Here is a 20,874-nt window from a genome sequence, read left to right on the forward strand (position 1 = left end):
TATAATAGTTGAGATGAGAAATGAAAAATGCTTAGGTGAGTGCCTAACACCATGCACGCTCAATAAATGCTACCTACTATTCTTATTATAACCTATTATACTTTTTTCCTACTTTCCCCTTTTATTCTTCTTTTTCACCCAAGGAAAAAAAGATTTTTACAAACTTCTATTTGTTTAGCCTCATCAGTAAATACTGTTATCTATTTTAAAGATTGACTCTATTTTCCCCAGGGTAGAAATTTTTTCTTTAAAAAAAAAAATTAAAATGGAGTTAGTTTTCTCTTTACTTTCTGCTAATCAGAAATGGTACCAGAGCCCTAATTCCTTGAACCTAGAAAGAATCACACTTACTGAGGTCCTAGGCAATCCTCAGAGAGTGAGTATTTCCTGGCCTTCCCCACCCAAATCCTTTGTAGTGGGGATCTATTTTCCAGTTTTACTAAATCCCTCATAGCTCTTTTCAAGTGTAAAGGAATTCTGAAAATCCACGCCAAAAAGATCGTAAGAAATTCACATTCTAGAGAAAGAAATCCAAGTCTTAAAATGCCTACATGTCACATACAACTTTTACGCAAAAGAACATGCTTGATGTGTTTTTACTATAAGGGAGACTCCTGGTTTGCGAACTTACTAAACAGGACATGAAAAGGATTGCTGGAATCATAAAATTAAGCTAGGAAAGCATAAAACTTTAAAAAAATAAACAATATATTCCAGGCTACAAGGAAGCATGTAGAAAAGGAGATGGCATGGCTTCACACAATACTTCGGGCTCTAATTACATGTGTATTAGGTATGAGAACTAAAAAGGAAAATTATAAGGCTTGCATTGAAGAAAAGAAGTTGGCAGATAGAGGAAATAGGAGAAATTGGAGGTAAGTGCCGTCCAGCTGTATAGTACATAGTGCGGAGTATGCAGTTAAACGCTTCTTAGAAATTACTACAAATAGTCCAGTAATGGCAGAATCAGTAGCCTAGTCAACTAGATGCCAGGAATAAAGTAGTATCTCTAATTTTACGTATTTGCACTTAAGCACAAGCGCGTGTAATAAGAATTTTTTATTCACCAGAATTCTTGGAAAATAAACAGAATGTATTTGTGCTAGTTGGTAGGGTATAAAAGGAAGCACTTCTCACTCCTCTACGGCCGCCCCTATGTGGGTAGAACTTTGATTAATGTTCAAGGGAGAAAGAATATGAAATAGGGATAGAATTGGCAGAGCTGGTGAAAGACCACCCATGTCAAACTGTGACTCTTCAAGCGTTCACTAAAGCCTATCTGATGGGACTAGATTTCCTATGGAAACTGGTATGAGAGAAATGCTGTATTCAGAATCTGCATGAGAGATGCAGAAACAGCTTTTTAGGAAGCAGAAACTCAGAGGCAGAGGAAGTATAAGTCACTAGAAGGCTTTGGGTTGATCCAAAGGGCAGGGAATACCAGTTGATACTTGGTTACCAAGATAAAAGCTTGACAGTATAAGGTAAGGATGCAATGTATTCAAAGATCAGAGACTCCAGGGGAACCTACAAGTTGTGGTCATTTGATTAAGGGTGGCCTTGGGCCACAATACATCTCAATGACTTACTTGGCTCTAAGTAATCCCTGGGGAACATTAAAGAGCAGGAGTGCTTTCAAGAGAGTTTGCTTCCAACTCTCAGAACAAACATGGGAGGAAGATAGCATCTGGAGCCCTGAGGACTTACTGGACCCTGTTGGTTCACAGTGGGCAAGGTAGCACAGTGGTTGCGAGCTCCAACTGTGAGGCTCAATTGCCTCACAGTTGAGTGTGAATCTCTGCTTGCTATCCAGTAGCTCAAATTCAGTAGTTGTTCTGTTTGCTCAGGCTTCTATCCTGAATTTTCTCTTTCCAAATGCTCTTGGTCGTGGATCACCCATAGGTCTTCTCCTCAAGTAAGCAATCACAAGACTTCTCTATAACACACCATACACTGCCCCCCTGCTCAGCACATCCAGAAAACATTCTTAACCTGATCTTTGTATGTCTTCCTTTCTGTTCTTTCACCATTGTGTTGTACTGCTTCTTTATCTTCCCATTCTTCCTCCAGTGTGCATAAATAGGACTTCTGGAGATTCTTAATACATCTCCAATGCCAGCCATTGCCCATGGCTTCTGACTTGCCTGCAACTGACTCCTAACACAGCTAAATACTAGCGTGGGTGCCTACCCCAGGCCTAGGCAGCAATGCACTAGACCCCCCTAGTTCCCACAGAGTGATCTTTAATAATGGTAAACTAGAGTTATCCCTAAGACCCTAAACCCTCCCGGTTTTACAAAGTACCAACCCAGAATTTACTAAAAATACCAGAGGTAGAAGCCAACCATCTGAGAGGGGTAATATAATAAAATATCAGGGGGGCCCAAACCTCTATATTCTATGCCATTCTTTGGCATTACCACCCAGGGTTAGGGCACTCTCCTGACACTCTATCTCTTTCTCCCCATCTTTCCACACTCCTTCCTCAAGGGTGATTTTCAGAGTCATGAATGTTGGTATAGCAGGAATCCAGAGAGCTGTGTCCTGGTCTCAATCTGCCAATATACACAATATGGCCTAGGGACAGTCACCAACCTCTCTAGACCATTGCTTCCTTCTATGTCACACTGTAGATGCTGAAGTCTGTTTCTAGCCTTGATCTGCCTATGCAATAAGTTCTTAGTTTATAAAATTCTTCAATGTAGGATCTTTCTGATCAACTACCCAGGCCCAATAAGAATAGCTACCACCAACTAAGAACACACCATGGGCCAGGCATTATTCTTGGCAGTTTACAATCTCAACTGACAATTGCTAGAGGATCTTAAGGAGGCTAGGGCTCCTTGGCTGCAATTTAACTCAATTCCTTTCTGCTCTGCTGAGCCCAAGAAGCAATACTAGGTAGGCTTCTACCTCATCTTCCACATTTTTTACTATGCCTAGTGAAGATGTACACAAAAGTATGGGAGAATAAGAAGCCACAGAAGGCTTATGTCCAGAATGAACTAATCATTTGTCCATAGAAACATGCTGAGAACAAAGCAGGTAATTCAGTTATAATGCTTATCAGAAACTTTCTGTTCTTACTAGAGACAATTGAAGCAATCCTTAAAGGCCTGAAGCTCAAGGTAAGGAGAATCCAAGTCTCAGGACTCTCTAATATCCGGGGGTCTAAAGGAACTTGTGGATTGTTAAGCCTTGAGTTGTAGAGAGAAGTGATTCTTTCCTTGGGAATAGTTTGAGAAACAAAAATCCAAGATTTTTCACAACCTTAAGAATCTATCAAAGAGCTAACTTAGTAAATTACATAGACAAACAATAAACACAAAAGAGTCAAAGAAAAGGACAATCTATATCATGTTGGACTTATTCATTCCTCCTTTTGCCTTTACTTTTCCCTATCCTAACATAAGGAAATAGATTTAAAGAAAACAGAGTGAATTGCCTGGTTGGCAGCAAAACTGCTGTAAGCTATAAGACATTTCATTCCATAGCAGATATCTTGAGTGCTGAGGGACTTCTGCCATCTTTGCTCATCATCCTCAGCCGGAAACCTGGACACTCTTGCCCCATGCTTTATTTACCTAATCTTTCCAGAATCAGTAACAAATAGAATCTAAACACTGCATGCTCAAATTCTTTTTTAGATTGTAGATTTCTGCATATTGATTAGGCAGTAAGGATTTTTATCACAACCTTCAGATGTTTTGAGATGATCAAATTTAGTATCTTATTATAAAATACAAGTTTCGTGGTTTTTTTTTTTTTTTTTTTTTTTTTGGTGAGTCTTTCAAAACTCCTTTCCCTCTCAAGTATAAAAAATGCTGGTTCTGTCCAATGATTTGCCATTCACAGAAGTAATTTTTGAGCTCTAAGATTACTGCATATAAACTATAGACTGATGGGCCTGCTTGGTTTCAGTTACTGCCAAAGCCTGATATACATTACACATGACAACAGATGTCTCTAACATAGCTTCCTACTTACTCTCCAAAGCTCATCACAGTGACAGCCACAAGGGATTCAGTTAAACTTGGCCTGTTCTTGAAGGTTTTGATTGCACTGCCAGTCACCTTCAGAGGCAATATGACCATGTGAGGCAAAAAGGAGAACCAAATTATCCCAGCAACTAAAAATTCTAGGAACTCAAGATGTTTAAATGACTTACATTTTCTCTAGTAACATAAAGTGATTAAAGATACATTTTTTTCTGATAAAATATCACTCCTAGTATATATTTTGAAAACAAAGAGGTGAACCCAAATATACTCCTCCAGCTGAATTTCCAATGAAATCAAAGGTAAGGAGGTTTAGAGGAAATAGAAAATCTGTTCTGAACAAATAACCAATCCAATTAAATCATGCGAACCCTGACCAAATTCTGCCTCTCCTCCCCTAATCCTGCAATCACACAGACAACCTCAATACCCAACCCTATCGAAACTCTGGTTTCTGTTCTCTGAAATGTCTCTGAATGTCCTCACATTCAACGACATTCTCTTCCACTCCACCTGAGACACCTACCACCCATCAAATGGTCTACCCTTTGACTAAAATATCCTCAGCTTCAGCTTCCTTATTAAAATCCTTCACTGTGATCAACCATTTGGGCCTTATCAGAAGTGTCACCGCACATCCCTTCTCACTCAGCTTCCTTTCTAATGGTCGTGGTTTTGATAACACGTTTTCCATAGCACTGTTGCAAAATGCCCTAACTTGCCTTGCTCACCCTCCCTTTGTCTTTCTCCTTCCGCCCAACCCCAGTCTTAGATGATGCCTACTGTATCTCTGTCTGTGTCTACAGCTGTGCACCTGGACACTGGAGAAAGCCATACGCAGGCAGATTCGTGAGTACCAACTGCAAATGCATTCTCAGCCAGGCTGGGCAACCCTACCACATTTCTCTTACCAAATCATTCTCACCATTCTCTCACTCTCATCAATGACTAGTTCACTCTTAAACCTCCACCCAACACCTTCTGACATCCATACCACCACCACCCCCATTCCCAAATAGTCATTCTCAGGTGGAAGCCATCTCATCCAGCAACTTCCCACCATCAGACTAATTTACAATTGTAGCAGCCTTCAGCTTCTTCCCTCCTGTTGCATCTTGTTCTCTCCTTTCATCTTAGGCCAACCACTCCATTTGGGCTTCAGATTCCACTCCATCCTACCTTTTCAGGCTCACATGATCAATTCTCCCTTTCCTCTCCTGTTTATGCAATCAATTTCTCCCTTTCAACTAGATTCTTCCCATCATCACTTCAGCATACTCAAGTCCTGCCTTTAAAGCACTCCAACTCCGCCTCACATGACTCTAGTTACTGCCTTATTTATCAGTTTCCAGTTACAGGAAAAATAGAAGAATAGGGTGTCTTCATTTTTTTTCACCTCCTATTCATTTTTCAACCCACAGCAATCTGGCTTGGCCCCATCACTCACTATAACACCTCCAGTTCAAGTCAATGACCACTTCGTTGCCAAATTCAAACCAACTGACATCTTGATGGTATTGGCAATGTTGACCAATTTCTCCCTGAAAACTCCTTACCTTGGCCTCCATGACCGATGCTTTCCTTTCTACTGCCATGGCTCCCTTCTCCTTACAGACTTGTCCTCTTCTACCTATTATTTAGGGTTTAAGCTTCTCAAAGCTTGAACCTAGGCCCCCTTTCTCTTTTCATTCTATACAAGGGGTCAAAAGCCTTGCTACCCATAGGGGAAAGCAACTAATACAATTAAGTGAAGCAAATCAACTTTCATTTCCCTCTCAATGCTATTATACAACTTAAAACACAGTAGAATGAGCAAGATAACTGGCAACAGATCCTAGGCATCAAGGGAAGATGACAATAGGGAGTGGTATAGGCTATAATAAAGCCCATGCTCCAACTAGAACAAGTTACTCAGCTCAAGACAAAAATCCTGATTTCTATGTGAAAACTCACAATTTTAAAAGCCTTGGCAACTGTGTCAATTAAAATTCTTTCTGGTACAAGTAAAAGAAATATTGGTTCAAAATGAGTTACACCAAAAGGAGAATGTATTGGCTAATTTAACTAAAAGCCTAGAAGTACATAGTGGCCCAGGGTTAATCGATATGATTAGGGCCAGTTTCTCTAACTGGATTCCACTTCTTTGTTGTCTCCACTCTCAGATAAGCTCTACCCTAGGGTAGCAAGGCAGTTCCTAGACCTCCAGGCCACATCCTGCCAAGTTTAAGCAGAAAACAAGAAACTCTCTCTTCCTAGAGTTCCCCCATAGGCTCAGAATTCCCTGTGATTGGGCCAACTTGAATCACAAGTCCATTCTTGAACCAACCATTACGGCCAGGTAAGTTGGGGAATGATTGGCTCGCCCTGGGTCACACACTTCATCTAGGGTCAGAGGTAGAACTTGATCTATAACACAAAGTCTGAGATTGGAGGACAGAGAATTTCTCAAAAGGAAATTAAGGTGCTGCTACCAAAAAAGAAAATCGATACTGGGCAGCCAAAAAACCATAAACATATGCTACAGCAACTCATTCAAATATTTTAAAAACATTACACAGGCCAAATAAAACAGGTTTGCTGGCTGATGGTTTCTTGTCAATCTCCAGTTCCAATCCTCCTTTCTCTACTTGTTTCCTAGGTGATCTCATCCAAGACTGAGTCTTCACCTACCATCTCTATACTGAAAATGCCACATTTTTATCTGACTCACAAATTCAACTGCCTACTCAACATCACCACTTGGATGCCTCAAACTCATCTCCAATTCAATTTGTCCAAAATGAAATTCATGATGTTCCTATACCTCACCCCTCTCCTACCCAAAGCTGGCCTTCCTCAGAGCTCTTATTGCAAGGGAAGATGGGGTAAGGGGATACTTGTTACTTTAGCATTAGCAGCCATAAAACATGGTCCTAACCTGAATGTTGGTACTACAAGTCTCCAAAAAGCATTTTAAAATCTTCAACAAGGACACCGAAAACTTTTAGCAGAATTCCAAGGAGGCAAATGACTACTTCACTTATAAACAAGCGGGGATCATTAAGATATGCTCTTCTAACGTCTTTAATTATTAACTGTGGTTTGAACTTGGTAGAATTTTATCCTATTAGGTGTAATGTCAAATGGGAGTCTACTTTACTATAAATGTATCACGATTCCACAGAAAGTTTTTTGGAATAGGACACACATGACTGAGATATTGTTTGAAAAAAAAAAGCCCGTCAGAAAGTCAACTGTATGACTATTGAAATTCTTTTTGTTTTCAAATATTTTTTACAAATTTGATATCTTGATTCATCTAAATTTGCAGTTGCCATTTTCCATCTCTTCCCAATTTATTTTTAAGACACATATAAATAAAGTTTCATCATAACAAATAACAAAAAGGGGAGAGGCTGTCAAGGGACATCCAAAGGTGCTTTTGTGGCTGGGCGGTGGCTCATGCCTGCAATCCCAACAGTATGGGAGGCTGAGGTGAGAGGATTACTTGAGGCCAGGAGTTTGAGACTAGCCTGGGCAACATAGCAAGACCCCGTTTCTTAAAAGAAAAAAAAATTATAAATAAGCCAGGTATGGTGGCTACTCAGGAGGCTGAGGTGGGACAATCACTTGAGCCAAGGAGATGGAGGTAACCTATGATCACACCACTGTATTCCAGCCTGGGCAATGGAAGAAGACTGGAATGCAATGGAATGCAACAAAAAACAAAGGTGCTTTTGCTTCTGTTTCTTAGTACAGCCATAGTCTTTTAGCAAACATATTAACTGATTTGATCCTGACAACCTGGGAAGTTGATAGGGCACATATTTGGCAATATAAGAAATCACTGATTATAAGACGCATGATTATTTTATGTACCACTATACTAGGAGGAAAAAACACCACAAAACCATAACAAACAATGTACTATAAAACACATCTTGGCCGGGTGTGGTGGCTCACGCCTGTAATCCCAGCACTTTGGGAGGCCGAGGCGGGCAGACCACAAGGTCAGGAGATCAAGACCATCCTGGCTAACATCGAGACCATCCTGGCTAACACGGTGAAACCCCGTCTCTACTAAAAATGCAAAAAATTAGCCGGGCATGGTGGCACACACCTGTAGTCCCAGCTACTCAGGATGCTGAGGCAGAAGAATTGCTTGAACCTGAGAGGCGGAGGTTGCAGTGAGCCGAGATTGTGCCATTGCACTCCAGCCTGGGTGACAGAGTGAGACTCTGACTCAAAAAAAAAAAAAATTTTGTTTTCAGTTATGTTAAAATGTAAAATAAACAAAAATGTCTTAGAATCTGTGAAAAACTATCAGAAGCCTCACTTCACAGATAAGGAACCAGAGGCTCAGAGGTTATCCAAAGTTAAAGGTAGTAAGTTCAAGAATGAACTTGATCCTGTGGGATCAGTTTCCTAATTTGTTTTTCCACCAGTCCATCTCCTGGGACTGAATGATCTCTAGAGTTCCTTCTGGGTCCCCAAAAGCTTTTCTGATACAAAGTTAGTAAAGGACAATCAACAACAAATCATTTCAATAAATGCTTTTAAATTGACATGGATTCTAATACTGAGAATAATTTAGAACTTGACTTTTCTCCAACTCCTAGACAGCCTAGCAATACTGCTAGCATAAATAGCAACAGATGCCAGGTGTGTTAAAATAATAATAATAAAAAAAGATTACATCTTTAATTTCACTGCTAACTCAGTAGAGGGCAGGTTGGGACAAAAACTTACAGTTGACTATTAATTTTAAGTGTGATTCACAAGATGACTTTCACTTATGAAGCATTATTATAGGCCTTTGGTCAACCACAACTTTCTTCTGTAATAAGTGATGTCCATTTAATGATTTTTGTTGTTGTTGTTTCTATGTTTCAAAAATACCCACATGGAAAGGTGCCATATTATACCTAATTATTGCAAACTAATGCAAAGTAAATGTGTAAGCCTAACAGTTCTAATCAGCCTGTGCAGAAGGCCTTTTGATTTCAACATCCAACATTCATTAAAAAGAAAATGTGTTGCAAAAAGCCAAGAAATTTTGGTGTGTGGGATTTGAATAAGACAGATAAGCTTAACTCATGAGAAGGCTTTTTTTTTTTTAATTTAAATCTAATTATTTTACATTTTGTATTTCCCACAACACTTAGAGCAGAGTTTTAAACAAAGAAGCTGGATAATAAGTGCACATAATGAGATATATATTAGGGAAAATGACATTTTGCTAAATGTTCCTTCTTCCTATCCCTATGCTGGTTCTGGAGAAGAAAGTCTGGCAGATTCTTGGTGGTGTCTGCCCTAAGGCTGCCTTTGTGTCAAAGGCACATCAAATGGAATACTGGAAGTCCTCAGGGAGCTGACAGTCTAATCAATGGGCAAACACAGAAGATATGCAGGTTGCAGATTATCTTTAAGTGTTCTTATAACTGAGCAACATACTAAAATGTTTTAACATCATGTCCAAACAGTGTAAGATGTAGAATTAAGAGACCTGATGCAGCCAGTGTTGCTAGATATGACTTTGGGCAAGTCAGTTTTCTGAGCCTGTTTCCTTACTCATTGCCACCGCATCCCTCAGGGCTACTGCAAAAGAAATGAAGGCAAAAGAAAATCTTTTGCAAATCTGAAAGCACTACACACTGTTAAGTATCACGAGGGACACTCATAAAAATGTCCTGTTTCTCAGAATACAGCAGTGACCTCCTTTTGGAGTCCCTTAAAATGAAGTCAGAGGATTCTTTCTAAACTCTGTAGCCAACCAGCTACAGCATTCCCTTAAGCCAAAGCCTAATCCAGAGAAAGGCTCTAACTCTCTTCAATTCTACGAAGGCTGAAAGAGGTGATGAAGCTGCAGAAGAAAAAAAGCTGCAAGCTAGGAGAGGTTGGTTCATGAGGTTTAAGAAGCCATGTCTATGAGATAAAAGTGCAAGGTGAAGTGGCAAGTGCTGATGTAGAAGCTGCAGCAAGTTATGCGGATGATCTAGCTAAGATAACTGATTAAGGTTATCAGTTACCATTAAGGTTATCAGCTACACCAAACAACAGATTTTGAATGTAGATGAACAGCCCTATATTGGAAGAAAATGCCATTTAGGACTTCCATAGGTACAGAGGAGAAGTCAAGGCCTTGCTTCAAACCTTCAAAGGTCAGGATGACTTTCTTGTTAGAGGCTAATGCTGCTGGTGACTTTAAGTTGAATCCAATGCTTATTTACCATTCTGAAAATCCTAGGGCCCTTAAGCATTATCCTAAATCTATTCTGCATGTGCTCTATCAATGGAACAACAAAGCCTAGATGACAGCACATCTGTTCACAGCATGGCTTACTGAATATTTTAAGGTCATTGTTGAGACTGACTGCTCGAAAAAAAAAAACTTGTCAAAATATTACTGCTCATTGACAATGTAACTGGTCATCCAAGAGCTCTAATGGAGAGGTACAAAAAGATTATTGTTGTTTTCATGCCTAATCATCCATTCTTCAGCCCATGGATCAAGTGGTAATTTCTACTTTCAAGTCCTATTATTTAAGAAATACCTTTCATTAGGCTATAGCTGCCATAGACAGTGATTCCTCCGATGTATCTGGTCAAAGTCACTTCAAAATTTTCTAAAAGGAGTCACCATTCTAGATGCCATTACAAATATTTGTGATTCATGGGGGGAGGTCAAAATATCAACATTAACACGAGCTTGGAAGAAGCTGATTCTAAACCTCATAAATGACTTTGAAGGGTTCAAGACTTCAGTAGAGAAAGTAACTGCAAATGTGGTGGAAATGGCAAGAGAACTAGAATCTGAAGTTTAGCCTGAAGATGTGACTACGTTGTGCAATCTTATGATAAAACTTGAATGAATGGGGAGTTGCTTCTTATGGATGAGCAGAGAAAGTAGTTTCTTGAGGTGGTGAAGATGCTGTGAACATTTTTGAAGCGACAACAAAGGACTTAGAATATTACATAAACTGAGGTGATAAAGCAGCAGCAGCAGTTTGAGAGGATTGATTCCAATTTTGACAGAAGTTCTACAGTGGGTAAAATGCTAACAAACAGCATCACAAGCTGCAGGGAAATCTTACATGGAAGGAAGAGTCAATCAATGCAGCAAACTTCACTGCTATCTTATTTTAAGAAATTGCCACAGCTACCCCAACCTTCAGCAACCACCATTCTGACCAGGCAGCAGTCATCCACGTTGAGGCAAGACCCTCGACCAGCAATAGGATTACTATTTGCTGAAGATTCAGATGATCATTGGCATTTTTTAGCAATAAAGTATTTTTAATTCAGGTATGTATTTTTTCAGACATAATGCTACTGGACACTTAATAGACTTCAGTATAGTGTAAACATAATTTTTATAAGCACCAAGAAACAAAAAATTTGTGTGACTTACTTTATTGCAATATTTCCTTTATTGTTGTTGTCTGGAACTGAACCTGCAATATCTCTGAGGAATGCCTGCATATAAATATATTAAACAACCACAAAGACTCCTATATAATGCTTCATGTGAAAAATTTCTTTTAGAACCAAGTGCTGGCGGGAGTATAAAGCTCTCCCTGAGAAACTGGTAGGTGCTTTCCCTTCTGAAAAGACTTACCACATAATTAGGATGAGGAAAAAGAATGTATAATCCCATTTGCAATGAATCCTAACACCTGGACACTCATTTGGTAGTTAAGCTAAAAGTTCTTATTTCAAAGAGCTGGATAATTCTGCCTCAGAACCTTTATAACAGACACTACTTGATTCTATCACACACCAGAGGCCAATAATAATAGCAATAGCTACCATTTACCCTACTGAGTCCTCACTGTATGCAAGGCAGGGAGCTGAACACTTTGAAAGTCTCAATTAATCCCCCTATTAATAATAGAACATATCTCATAAGGTTACCATCCCATTTTACATATAAGAAGCTGGATCTTTCAGGAAAGATCCCAGAGCTTTCAAGAAGGAAAATCAAATGACTACAATGGCATCCCTTGCCAATTAGATAGCATTAGGATTGCAATTAGATAGCAATTGGATAGAGCAATTCAACAGGCTGGAGTAACAAAGGTGACTAGGCCTAGCCCCCAAAGTCTGGTCTTCCATGCCTGTCTGCTCACAGCATCCAGGACAGTACCCCATGCCCAATATGAGGGGAAAAGGCAGGGCCTGAGCCACTGAATGAGAAAAGGAAGCCAAGGTGCTCATCAACTCACCAGGAGACCCTGGCCACTTCCTTCTCAGCACCCTTTATTCTACTACAAGCCTTGAGGACTCTAATAACTCTCTTTTGCCCTTTTTTGAGGCCAATATTTGCCAATTAATCATGACTCTAAGACCTTGAGTGGAGGACAAGACACTATTCCCTCAAGGGTTCTTCATCTTGAGGGGCAATACAGAAAACAAAATGCTTACTGTGTTGGGCAAGGGAACAGGAGAACTGATTTTAAACAGACAGATTTTAAAGGAAAATTGGTAGCTCACAGATCACCAGTTACATATATCTTCAATATCCACCTAAACACCAGGGCACAATAAAGGCTGACAGCATTGATGGGTTCCTATCTGTCCCTCCTCGGCCTTTAAAGCTGTAATCCTCATGCTCTCTGAAATTGCTACGGCCTGGCTTCATCTTGAGTCATAAATTCCTACCCATTGCTATACAACATGTTATTTTTAATTAAGGTAGATTTAAATTAACTGTTATGGAAATTGCCTAACACCCTATATAATAACTAATTAGACACATCCTGATTTCCTTCACAAACTCAGAATGAAAAGAAAAAAAAAAATCACAAGTTCCAGAATACACCTCTCATAAAAACCGAGAAAGGACAGTATATTTCAACAGAAATTCAATCTATTGCTAGTGGAAATTTGTCCAGACCAGACATAAAATACTGGTACACGTCGAAATTATGTCCTCATACACACAATATTGCTAAATTTTGTAAATATTTATAGACCTATAAATCTTTACATTGATTTTAGAACAAGACAAAGCCATCACTTGGTTCTCCCCTTGTACTGAACCAATTAAAGCTTTGGTTACAAAAAAGCAAGAAAACAACTTCTAAGAGAGAATGACCTTAAACTGAAAAACAGGCTTTAATATGAAACGTCTTAGAAGTATTTTAAGTTCTAGAAAATCACAATGAGCTGAAGAATCAAGAGATTGGAATTAAGAATTCTGAGTTTACTACTCATTTATGGTAGAATTGTACTGCCTCAGTTTTCTCACCTGTAAAACAGAGGCAGGCAGAAAGATGAGAGTACAGGAGGAAGAGATGACAAAGGGGTTAGATATCCAAAGCCTTTTCCTGCTGAAAAACAATTCATATTGCAATATACATAGAATAGATTCTTTCTAGAGACAGACTACTCCTCTGTTTCAACTAAAAAATAAAAGCTTTTTAAAACATCAAAGAAAATAAAGATACAGGATAATAAATTGGCTTTAATCGTCTTAGCATGAGAGTAAACTTTTATTCTTATGCAAATGCAAACTTACAAAATAAAAATGAGTGGTAAGAAATATTTTTGAAGAATGGCTGTATGTATCTCCCAAGCAATTTTTTTTTTTTTTTGCTCAGTTCTATATATCCTAATGCACAGGACAAATGAAGATAATTTGGCACATGCTATTATTGCCCACCATCTCTAGTTATTTTAAGACAGTAACATGTTTATCAACAGCATGCTTAGGACAACAGACCAGCACAGCAGAGCAGAAATATCCCGAGGTCACTCTTGGACCCCAACGAAGAGCCTAAGAAATGCCCTGCTTCCAACTAAAGGAAGAAATGGACAATAGTATCACTGGATTCCAAGAGAAGGTGGGGAGTGGAAAATACAGAAGAAATATGGTGGTAAATACAGAAAGAAATACAGACAGGAAGATAGAAAGTTTGAAGTGACAGAGATGGAAAAAAATAAAGAGGCTTGAAATGTAAAACCTTAATAAAGACAACAGAGGCACACAGGAGGAAAACAGACTGACCAGCCACTTTGTGCATGGTCTCCAACACTGCGAAGGCATTCTGTTCTGCAGAGAGAAAGCACTGCAGCAGTACTGATCCCCAGGACAATCACCACACTGGAACTAGCCTCTCTCTGGTTTTAAGGTTGGTGGTGAGTTCCATCATCCGACATCGCTCGACACAGAGGATCAAGATCAAGACATCATTTGTCCTCAGTCCACACTCAGCCCTGGGGTTGTGACTTGAGCACCCCAAGGCCTGAAATGTAAAACAATCTCAAATAAAAAAGAAACTAGATCTAACCTATCTTTCACTCATCTCTCCCCCAGTCCTCAGTCACATTAACCAAAAACTCATCCACTGATTCAATCACTTTATGGAAGGATCGAGTGGAAAAAAGAAACACAGGCATTTACCTAAGCAGGAGCACTCAACCCATCGGGGGAAGCCTCACCTACCAAGAGCCAACTGTCACCACAGGGCCTATGCCCTCTGAGCAGCAGCTCCCACTAGTGGTGGGGAGGACAACAGGAGAACATAAGAACAGATTCACAGAGTCCCTCGATCAATGTAAAATCCTTCACATTTCACAAAGTTACTAAATACATAACCCTCACAGACACCTCAGAAGGTTAGTGTTACTAGGCTCATCATACAGATAGATAAACAGAGGATCAGAAGGGTTGAGTCTAGCATAAAGGGAAAAAGACACATTTCTAAGTGCTGAGAAGTTCAAAATAACTTGTAAGTGCTTCCTGAAAATTGCAGGCACATCTCTATATGATGAAATGCATTGGGGGTTGTACTACAACTATGAATCTTTTCTCTTGCCCCAGCCACACTCATTGGTACACTAACTGCTGTTTCCCACCAAGCACACACACCACTTTTCTAAAGAAACTCCTCCTACTCTAATCCATCAAACAAAAGGTACCTGAGTGGCTATTATAAGTAATACTGTGAGGATTCAAACTTCAATTGGAAAAAGATCTTGACTATAGTCTACCTGGGGAGGCATGACGGTCCATGCAATGACACCACCATCACACAGTCATGCAAGCTAGAGACTGAAGAGCCAACTCTGGCATCTCCCTGTTTCTCACCCTGTACTTTCAACCCATGACCACATCCAGTCATATCACTTCTTTCTATTTCTCCATACCTCCACCCGGTTCGCTCCATCTTTACCACCCTGGTCAGACTATCATCATTTCTTCCTAAACTACTGCAAAAACTTCTAAACTGGTCCACTGTATCTTCTCTTGGACTTCCACAATCAATTCATCCACTTCCTTTATTGCAACAAACATGAATCTTGTCAATCTAATCACTTCAAATCCATGTTAGGAACACTGGTGACTCTTGAGAAAATACTTTCTCATACCCATTATCCTCCACTTCCAGCCATAGAGGGCTTCTGCCCCTTGCTCATACCAAGGTCCTTCCTACCTCAGGGCCTTTGCACATTCCATCACCTCCATAATGCCATCTCCCTCCCTCTTTAACTCTACTCATCCTTCAGATCTCAGCTCATCATGACTTCCTTAGGAAACTGCCCTAATTTATTTGACTAGGCCAAACTCCCTCAAACATGTACCCCCCTGGAGCACTTACAACAGTTGTCATGTAACATTTTATGCAATTAGTTTAGCTCCTTTAAAAACATTCTATAAAAGCAGAAACCTTGTCTGATTTTGCTCACCATGAAAATCGGTTACACACGTAGACTCTTTTGCTGAATGAATGAAAAGACAGAGATCTAAGTTTAACACAAAACAAAATGAAAAAAGTGCCTGAGAAAATGCAGGTATATGGCCCTGCAGGATTTTAAACCAGGAATTTCCTGGGGTCCCTTCACCCCAAAATAGCACTATGACACAGCATCTATGTGAGGAAGGGGAGAGAAACTATAATATCTTTGTCTGTCCTTTCTCCTGTTCCAAGCCTGGACATGAAATGGACAAGGAAAGAAGTAGGGTGCTGTATAGAAGCTTGGCCCTGTACGTTTGCTTTTGATAAAGGCAGGGGAAGGAGGTACCGGTAATAACACCCAAACACTTACTGAAAGAAAAACCAACTAAACCTACTGAAAGAGTTGTTCCAGGTAAACTTGCCCCCTAACACCCCCACACAAGAACCATATCCCTCTGTGGAGGCCTTTCCACGATGTAGGTCATCATCCGTACATGAAGCTGAATATCTTTCCCCTCCTTTAAATGTCAATGGCATTTCTCTCCTTCAAAACCCAGTTTCTTCTCAAAATCTGCTACAATTTCCCCATCCCTCACGTAAGCTGAGCATATTTAAAATGCAGTCGCTCATACTGATGCACTTCTTATTAATAAACGTCTGATCTTCTTTCTTTTGAAATCCAGTTTCTCAAGAATGGCCCCAGGTTCTGACCATACCCTCTAGTCACGCACTGCCTCAGTACAGCACAGTGCAGTGGTCAAGAGCCTGAACTTGAGAGTCACATGGATGGGATGTGTGACCCTGGGACCAAAGGACAACTTCTCTGAGCCTTGGTTTCTGACTCTGTAAAACAGGGCTACTAACGGCACCTAATTAAAAGAGTTGAAAGAATCCATAAAATGTCCTCAGCACAGTGCCCAGCACACTACATATGCACAGCTATTAATATTTTAATCAATATCACATAGAGGAAGCCTCAGATATTCACTGAAGTGAGCTCCTTATTCCTAAACCAAGAAGCTTATTAAAAACTTTTAGAAAACTTCTTGGCCGGGTGTGGTGGCTCACACCTATAATCCCAGCACTTTGGGAGGCCAAGGGGGGCAGATCACCTGAAGTCAGGAGTTTGAGACTTGCCTGGCCAACATGGTAAAACCCTGTCTCTACTACAAATACAAAAATTAGTTGGGAATGGAGGCGTGCACCTATAATCCCAGCTACTCGGGAGGGTGAGGCAGGAGAATCACTTGAACCCAGGAGGCGGATGTTGCAGTGAGCCAAGATCGCACCATTGCACTCCGGCTTGGGTGACAAGAGTGAGACTCTGTCTCCAAAAAAAAAAAAAAAAAATTCTCATAAAAAGAACTTTAGACAGTTGTACCTGTGAGATAACACAGCCATCTATAGGGAGGCAGTGCTTACTGTACCTCTGCTGCAGATGACAATGGGACCTGACCTACATCCTAGTTACATATCCAGGAACTAATCATTAGCTACACCCACTCAAAAAATAAGGATGTGGGCGGTCCTTTACTCCTCCTGTCACAATGTATATTTTGTGTTTACTCAGGACACCATGAAATTCAAAGTACAAAGCACCATTTATACGTTTCTTTCTTTTGGCAGGAAGTCAATAAGTTCAAACGTCCACCAGCCAAGTCCAGATCTGACATATACAACCTACACAGGTGTATAGGACAATATAATCTGATAAGAAAATGAGTTTAGATCGCCAGATATTCACAGCCACTGGGTTCAACTGCTTCTTAGTGACACCTGGAATTCTTTACAGGAATTAAATGTGGCATAAAAATGAATATCTTACCAGAGGGAGTTTTCATTAAAATGTCCTCAGATTTTTTTTTTTCTCAGCTACCTCATTTTATCCAGGGAAAACTGTGTGAAAATGAACAAAATAAAATTATAATCTGTATAGGAAATTTAGCAATCTGGTTACCCACGGCCAAGTACTCTGCAGTAAAAACCAAGACTGTGCAGGATTATAGGTGTTAAAAATAAAGAAACTACCAAATGAAGAAAGCATTCTTCTATGTAGTCTCAGGAGAAACACAGAGGTTTCTTTGCTACTACTTTGAGCCAGAAAAACAGGTTGTGGGCTGGGCACGGTGGCTCACGCCTGTAATCCCAGCACTTTGGGAGGCTGAGGTGGGTGGATCACCTGAGGTCAGGAGTTCGAGACCAGCCCAGACAACATGGTGAAACCCCGTCTCTACAAAAAATACAAAAAGTAGCCAGACATGGTGGCGTGTGCCTATAATCCCAGCTACTCAGGAGGCTGAGACGGGAGAACACTTGAACCCGGGAGGCGGAGGTTACAGTGAGCCGAGATTGTGCCACTGCACTCCAGCCTAGGCAACAGAGCAAGACTCCATCTAAAAAAAAAAAAAAAAAAAAAAAAAAAAATACAGGTTGTGGATTGCAGCTTTCTACATCCTCAGCTTATAGACAACATTCCCAGTGTCAGTGGAAGAGGGCTAGTGTGGTGGGGTCCATGATCCCAAAAGGGTGAGAACAGGTCTCTGGGATGGCCAAGCACATATGTCTTTCTTCTGGACCCTTGGGGCAGCCAAATGCCCCACTGTCTATCTGAAAGCTACCTGCCCAGGGCATTCTTTTCAGGAAAAATTTCTGAAAGTCTTTACTGTACACCAAAGAACATTAACCCACTGGGTCTTGGGGAAAACTAATAGGAGATTTTAAGTTCAGGAATAAATGAACATTAAAGAAATCAGCTGGCCCGGCACGGTGGCTCACGCCTGTAATCATAGCACTCTGGGAGGCCGAGGCAGGCCGATCGTGAAGTCAGGAGATCGAGACCATCCTGGCTAACAGAGTGAAACCCGTCTCTACTAAAAATATACAAAAAATTAGCCAGGCGTGGTGGCGGGCACCTGCAGTCCCAGCTACTCGGGAGGCTGAGGTAGGAGAATGGCGTGAACCCGGGAGGCGGAGCTTGCAGTGAGCCAAGATGGCGCCACAGCACTCCAGCCTGGGCGACAGAGAAAGACTCCGTCTCAAAAAAAAAAAAAAAAAAAAAAGAAATCAGCTATACCCTTCCTCTACTGGTCAGATTTTATGTAAGTATCCACCCTGAAAAAGACCTGCTTTTTACACGGAATATACACGGAATATATTTACAACAGTGACATTATTCATCAGCATATCTTTAAAGTATTTTCTGGGTAACTATTTGCCAGTCAGGAAGAAAAAGGAGCAGACACAGCAAAGCCTACAGTAAGACAGTCCTGGCAGAATGTGGCAGGACCCTGAAAGGCCCTGAAGAGCTCCAAAGATCAGCAGGACCGCAGGAACCAGGTTTGGGAAACAGGAGTGTCCTGAAGCCTGACACAGGCCACCTAGGACTCCCGTCTCCACAGAGCCCCATTTGACAGAGGCCCGGAGAGCTCCTGGGACTCTGAAATAGGACAGGAATGGAAACCAGAACTTCACTATCAGCACTTGTTTTTCTGGCTGCAACAGAGTTTTGTTAATTCCTCCAACACTTGGCAGAGGAGAGGCAGGGTAGGGAAAGGAAAAGGCAAGACAGTAAGGTTTGACTTTTAAATCATGTTCTCTTTTGCTCTCTAAACCTGACTTTTCATCTGTATAATGATAATACTCAAAACAGATTAAAAGACATCATTCAAATGGCATCTTCTCCCCCCCTGCTAATGTCTTCAGTCTTCACTCAAGAAAGGAAGTTGCATTCCTTTACAGGCAAGTGTTGTAAATAATGCTTAGGGTTTTTTGTTTGTCTGTCACCCATGGCATTAGTCCTTCCTTCCAGTGGGACTGGGCTCTGAGAAGTCTTGCTATTTCCCAAAATCACTGTACATGCTCAAAGGTCATTTTAAAAGCACCTAAAGTATTCAAAAGTATGCATGCTTAGAGCAATTCCAAAAAAATGTTTTCAGCAATACTTTTTAAGGTGGTTTACTATCTTCCAGAGGGACTTCTACAAAAGGCAAACTCATCTGGAGATCAAATGGTTTTACGCTTTCCAATGGTCTCTGACTTTACAATTGCCCTGGGCCATCTATGCTGGCTGCAACTATTCAGCAAGTTTCCTTGCTAAAGGGTTTTATACCTCTATATACCACTTCATGTCCTCCTTCCCCAGAAAGATTTGAGGATAAAATCAGATATCAGTGACAGGTAACCCCCATGACTACAGATTTCAAGACTTTTTACAAATGTTCTGTGGAACTTTCATTGTGTTTTTAAAAATACGAACACACACACACTCACACACACAACTGAAACATAAACAAGAGGCACGGAAAGATACTAAACTTCAAATGGTGATAAGCGAAAGATAAGCTAAAATCATAATGACAGACCCCCATACAAACATCAGAATGGCTAAAATGAAAATGACTTATCAAACTAAGTGTTGGCAAGAATGTGGAACAATGTAACTCTTATTCATACCTGATAGGAGTGTGAAGAGCCACACTGGAGAACTGGCTGTACTCACTAAAGCTGAACATATTCACATCTTAGAAATCAGCAGTTGTAGACACACACCCACAATCAGAAAAGCAAACCCATGGTCATCAAAAGACATACACATAAATGTTCACAACAGCATTATTCATAATACTCAAAAACTGGAAACAATTCAAACATCTGCCATCAGCAATTTATGTTCACACAAAGGAATACTATCCAATAATGAAAATAAATAAACTACTGCTGCATATACAACGTGGATGAATCTCACAAAATCGAGGGAAAGAAGTCAGACATAGGAACCCTTAGAAGCAGAGATTAGAGTGGTTGTTACAAAGAAGGGAACAACAGACATTAGGCCAACTTGATGGCAGAGGGTAGGAGGAGGGAGAAGAGCAGAAAAAATAACTATTGGGCACTAGGCTTAGTACGTGGACGACAAAATAATCTGTACAACACAGTCCCATGACTTGTGTTTATCTATATAACAAACCTACACGTGTACCCTCGAAACTAAAAGCTTTTTTTTAAAAAAAAGAAAAAAAAATAATGGTAGTTACCAGGGGAGGAGATGGAGTGACCAGGGAGATGTTGGTCAAAAGATACAAATTTTCAGTTAGATAGGAGAAATGAATACATTTAGACGTACTGTACAACACCATGATTATAGTTGACATAGTGTATTCTATACTTCAAAATTGCTAACAGAGTAGATTTTAAATGTTCTCACCACAAATAAATGA

General features: G+C 40.3%; 1 protein-coding gene across 7 annotated transcripts in view; it reads right to left on the bottom strand.

The window, feature by feature from the left end:
• The window catches only part of STXBP6 (syntaxin binding protein 6), a 241,649-nt gene that overhangs the window by 209,665 nt on the left and 11,110 nt on the right, over nucleotides 1-20,874 (bottom strand). Inside the window, exon 2 of one of the 7 annotated variants that reach the window (XM_054665924.2) lies at nucleotides 17,484-17,554. The exons of 4 other annotated variants lie outside the window; for them this stretch is intronic. In XM_054665924.2, coding sequence (XP_054521899.1) covers nucleotides 17,484-17,499 — 16 coding nt within the window. In that variant the 5' untranslated portion in view covers nucleotides 17,500-17,554. Of the gene's footprint in view, nucleotides 1-14,382; nucleotides 14,433-17,483; nucleotides 17,555-20,874 lie in introns of those variants that run through there. 2 more of the 7 variants (XM_063792821.1, XM_054665925.2) reach the window with 2 other exon arrangements.

The sequence above is a fragment of the Pan troglodytes genome, chromosome 15 (assembly GCF_028858775.2).
Source record: "Pan troglodytes isolate AG18354 chromosome 15, NHGRI_mPanTro3-v2.0_pri, whole genome shotgun sequence".
NCBI lineage: Eukaryota > Metazoa > Chordata > Mammalia > Primates > Hominidae > Pan > Pan troglodytes.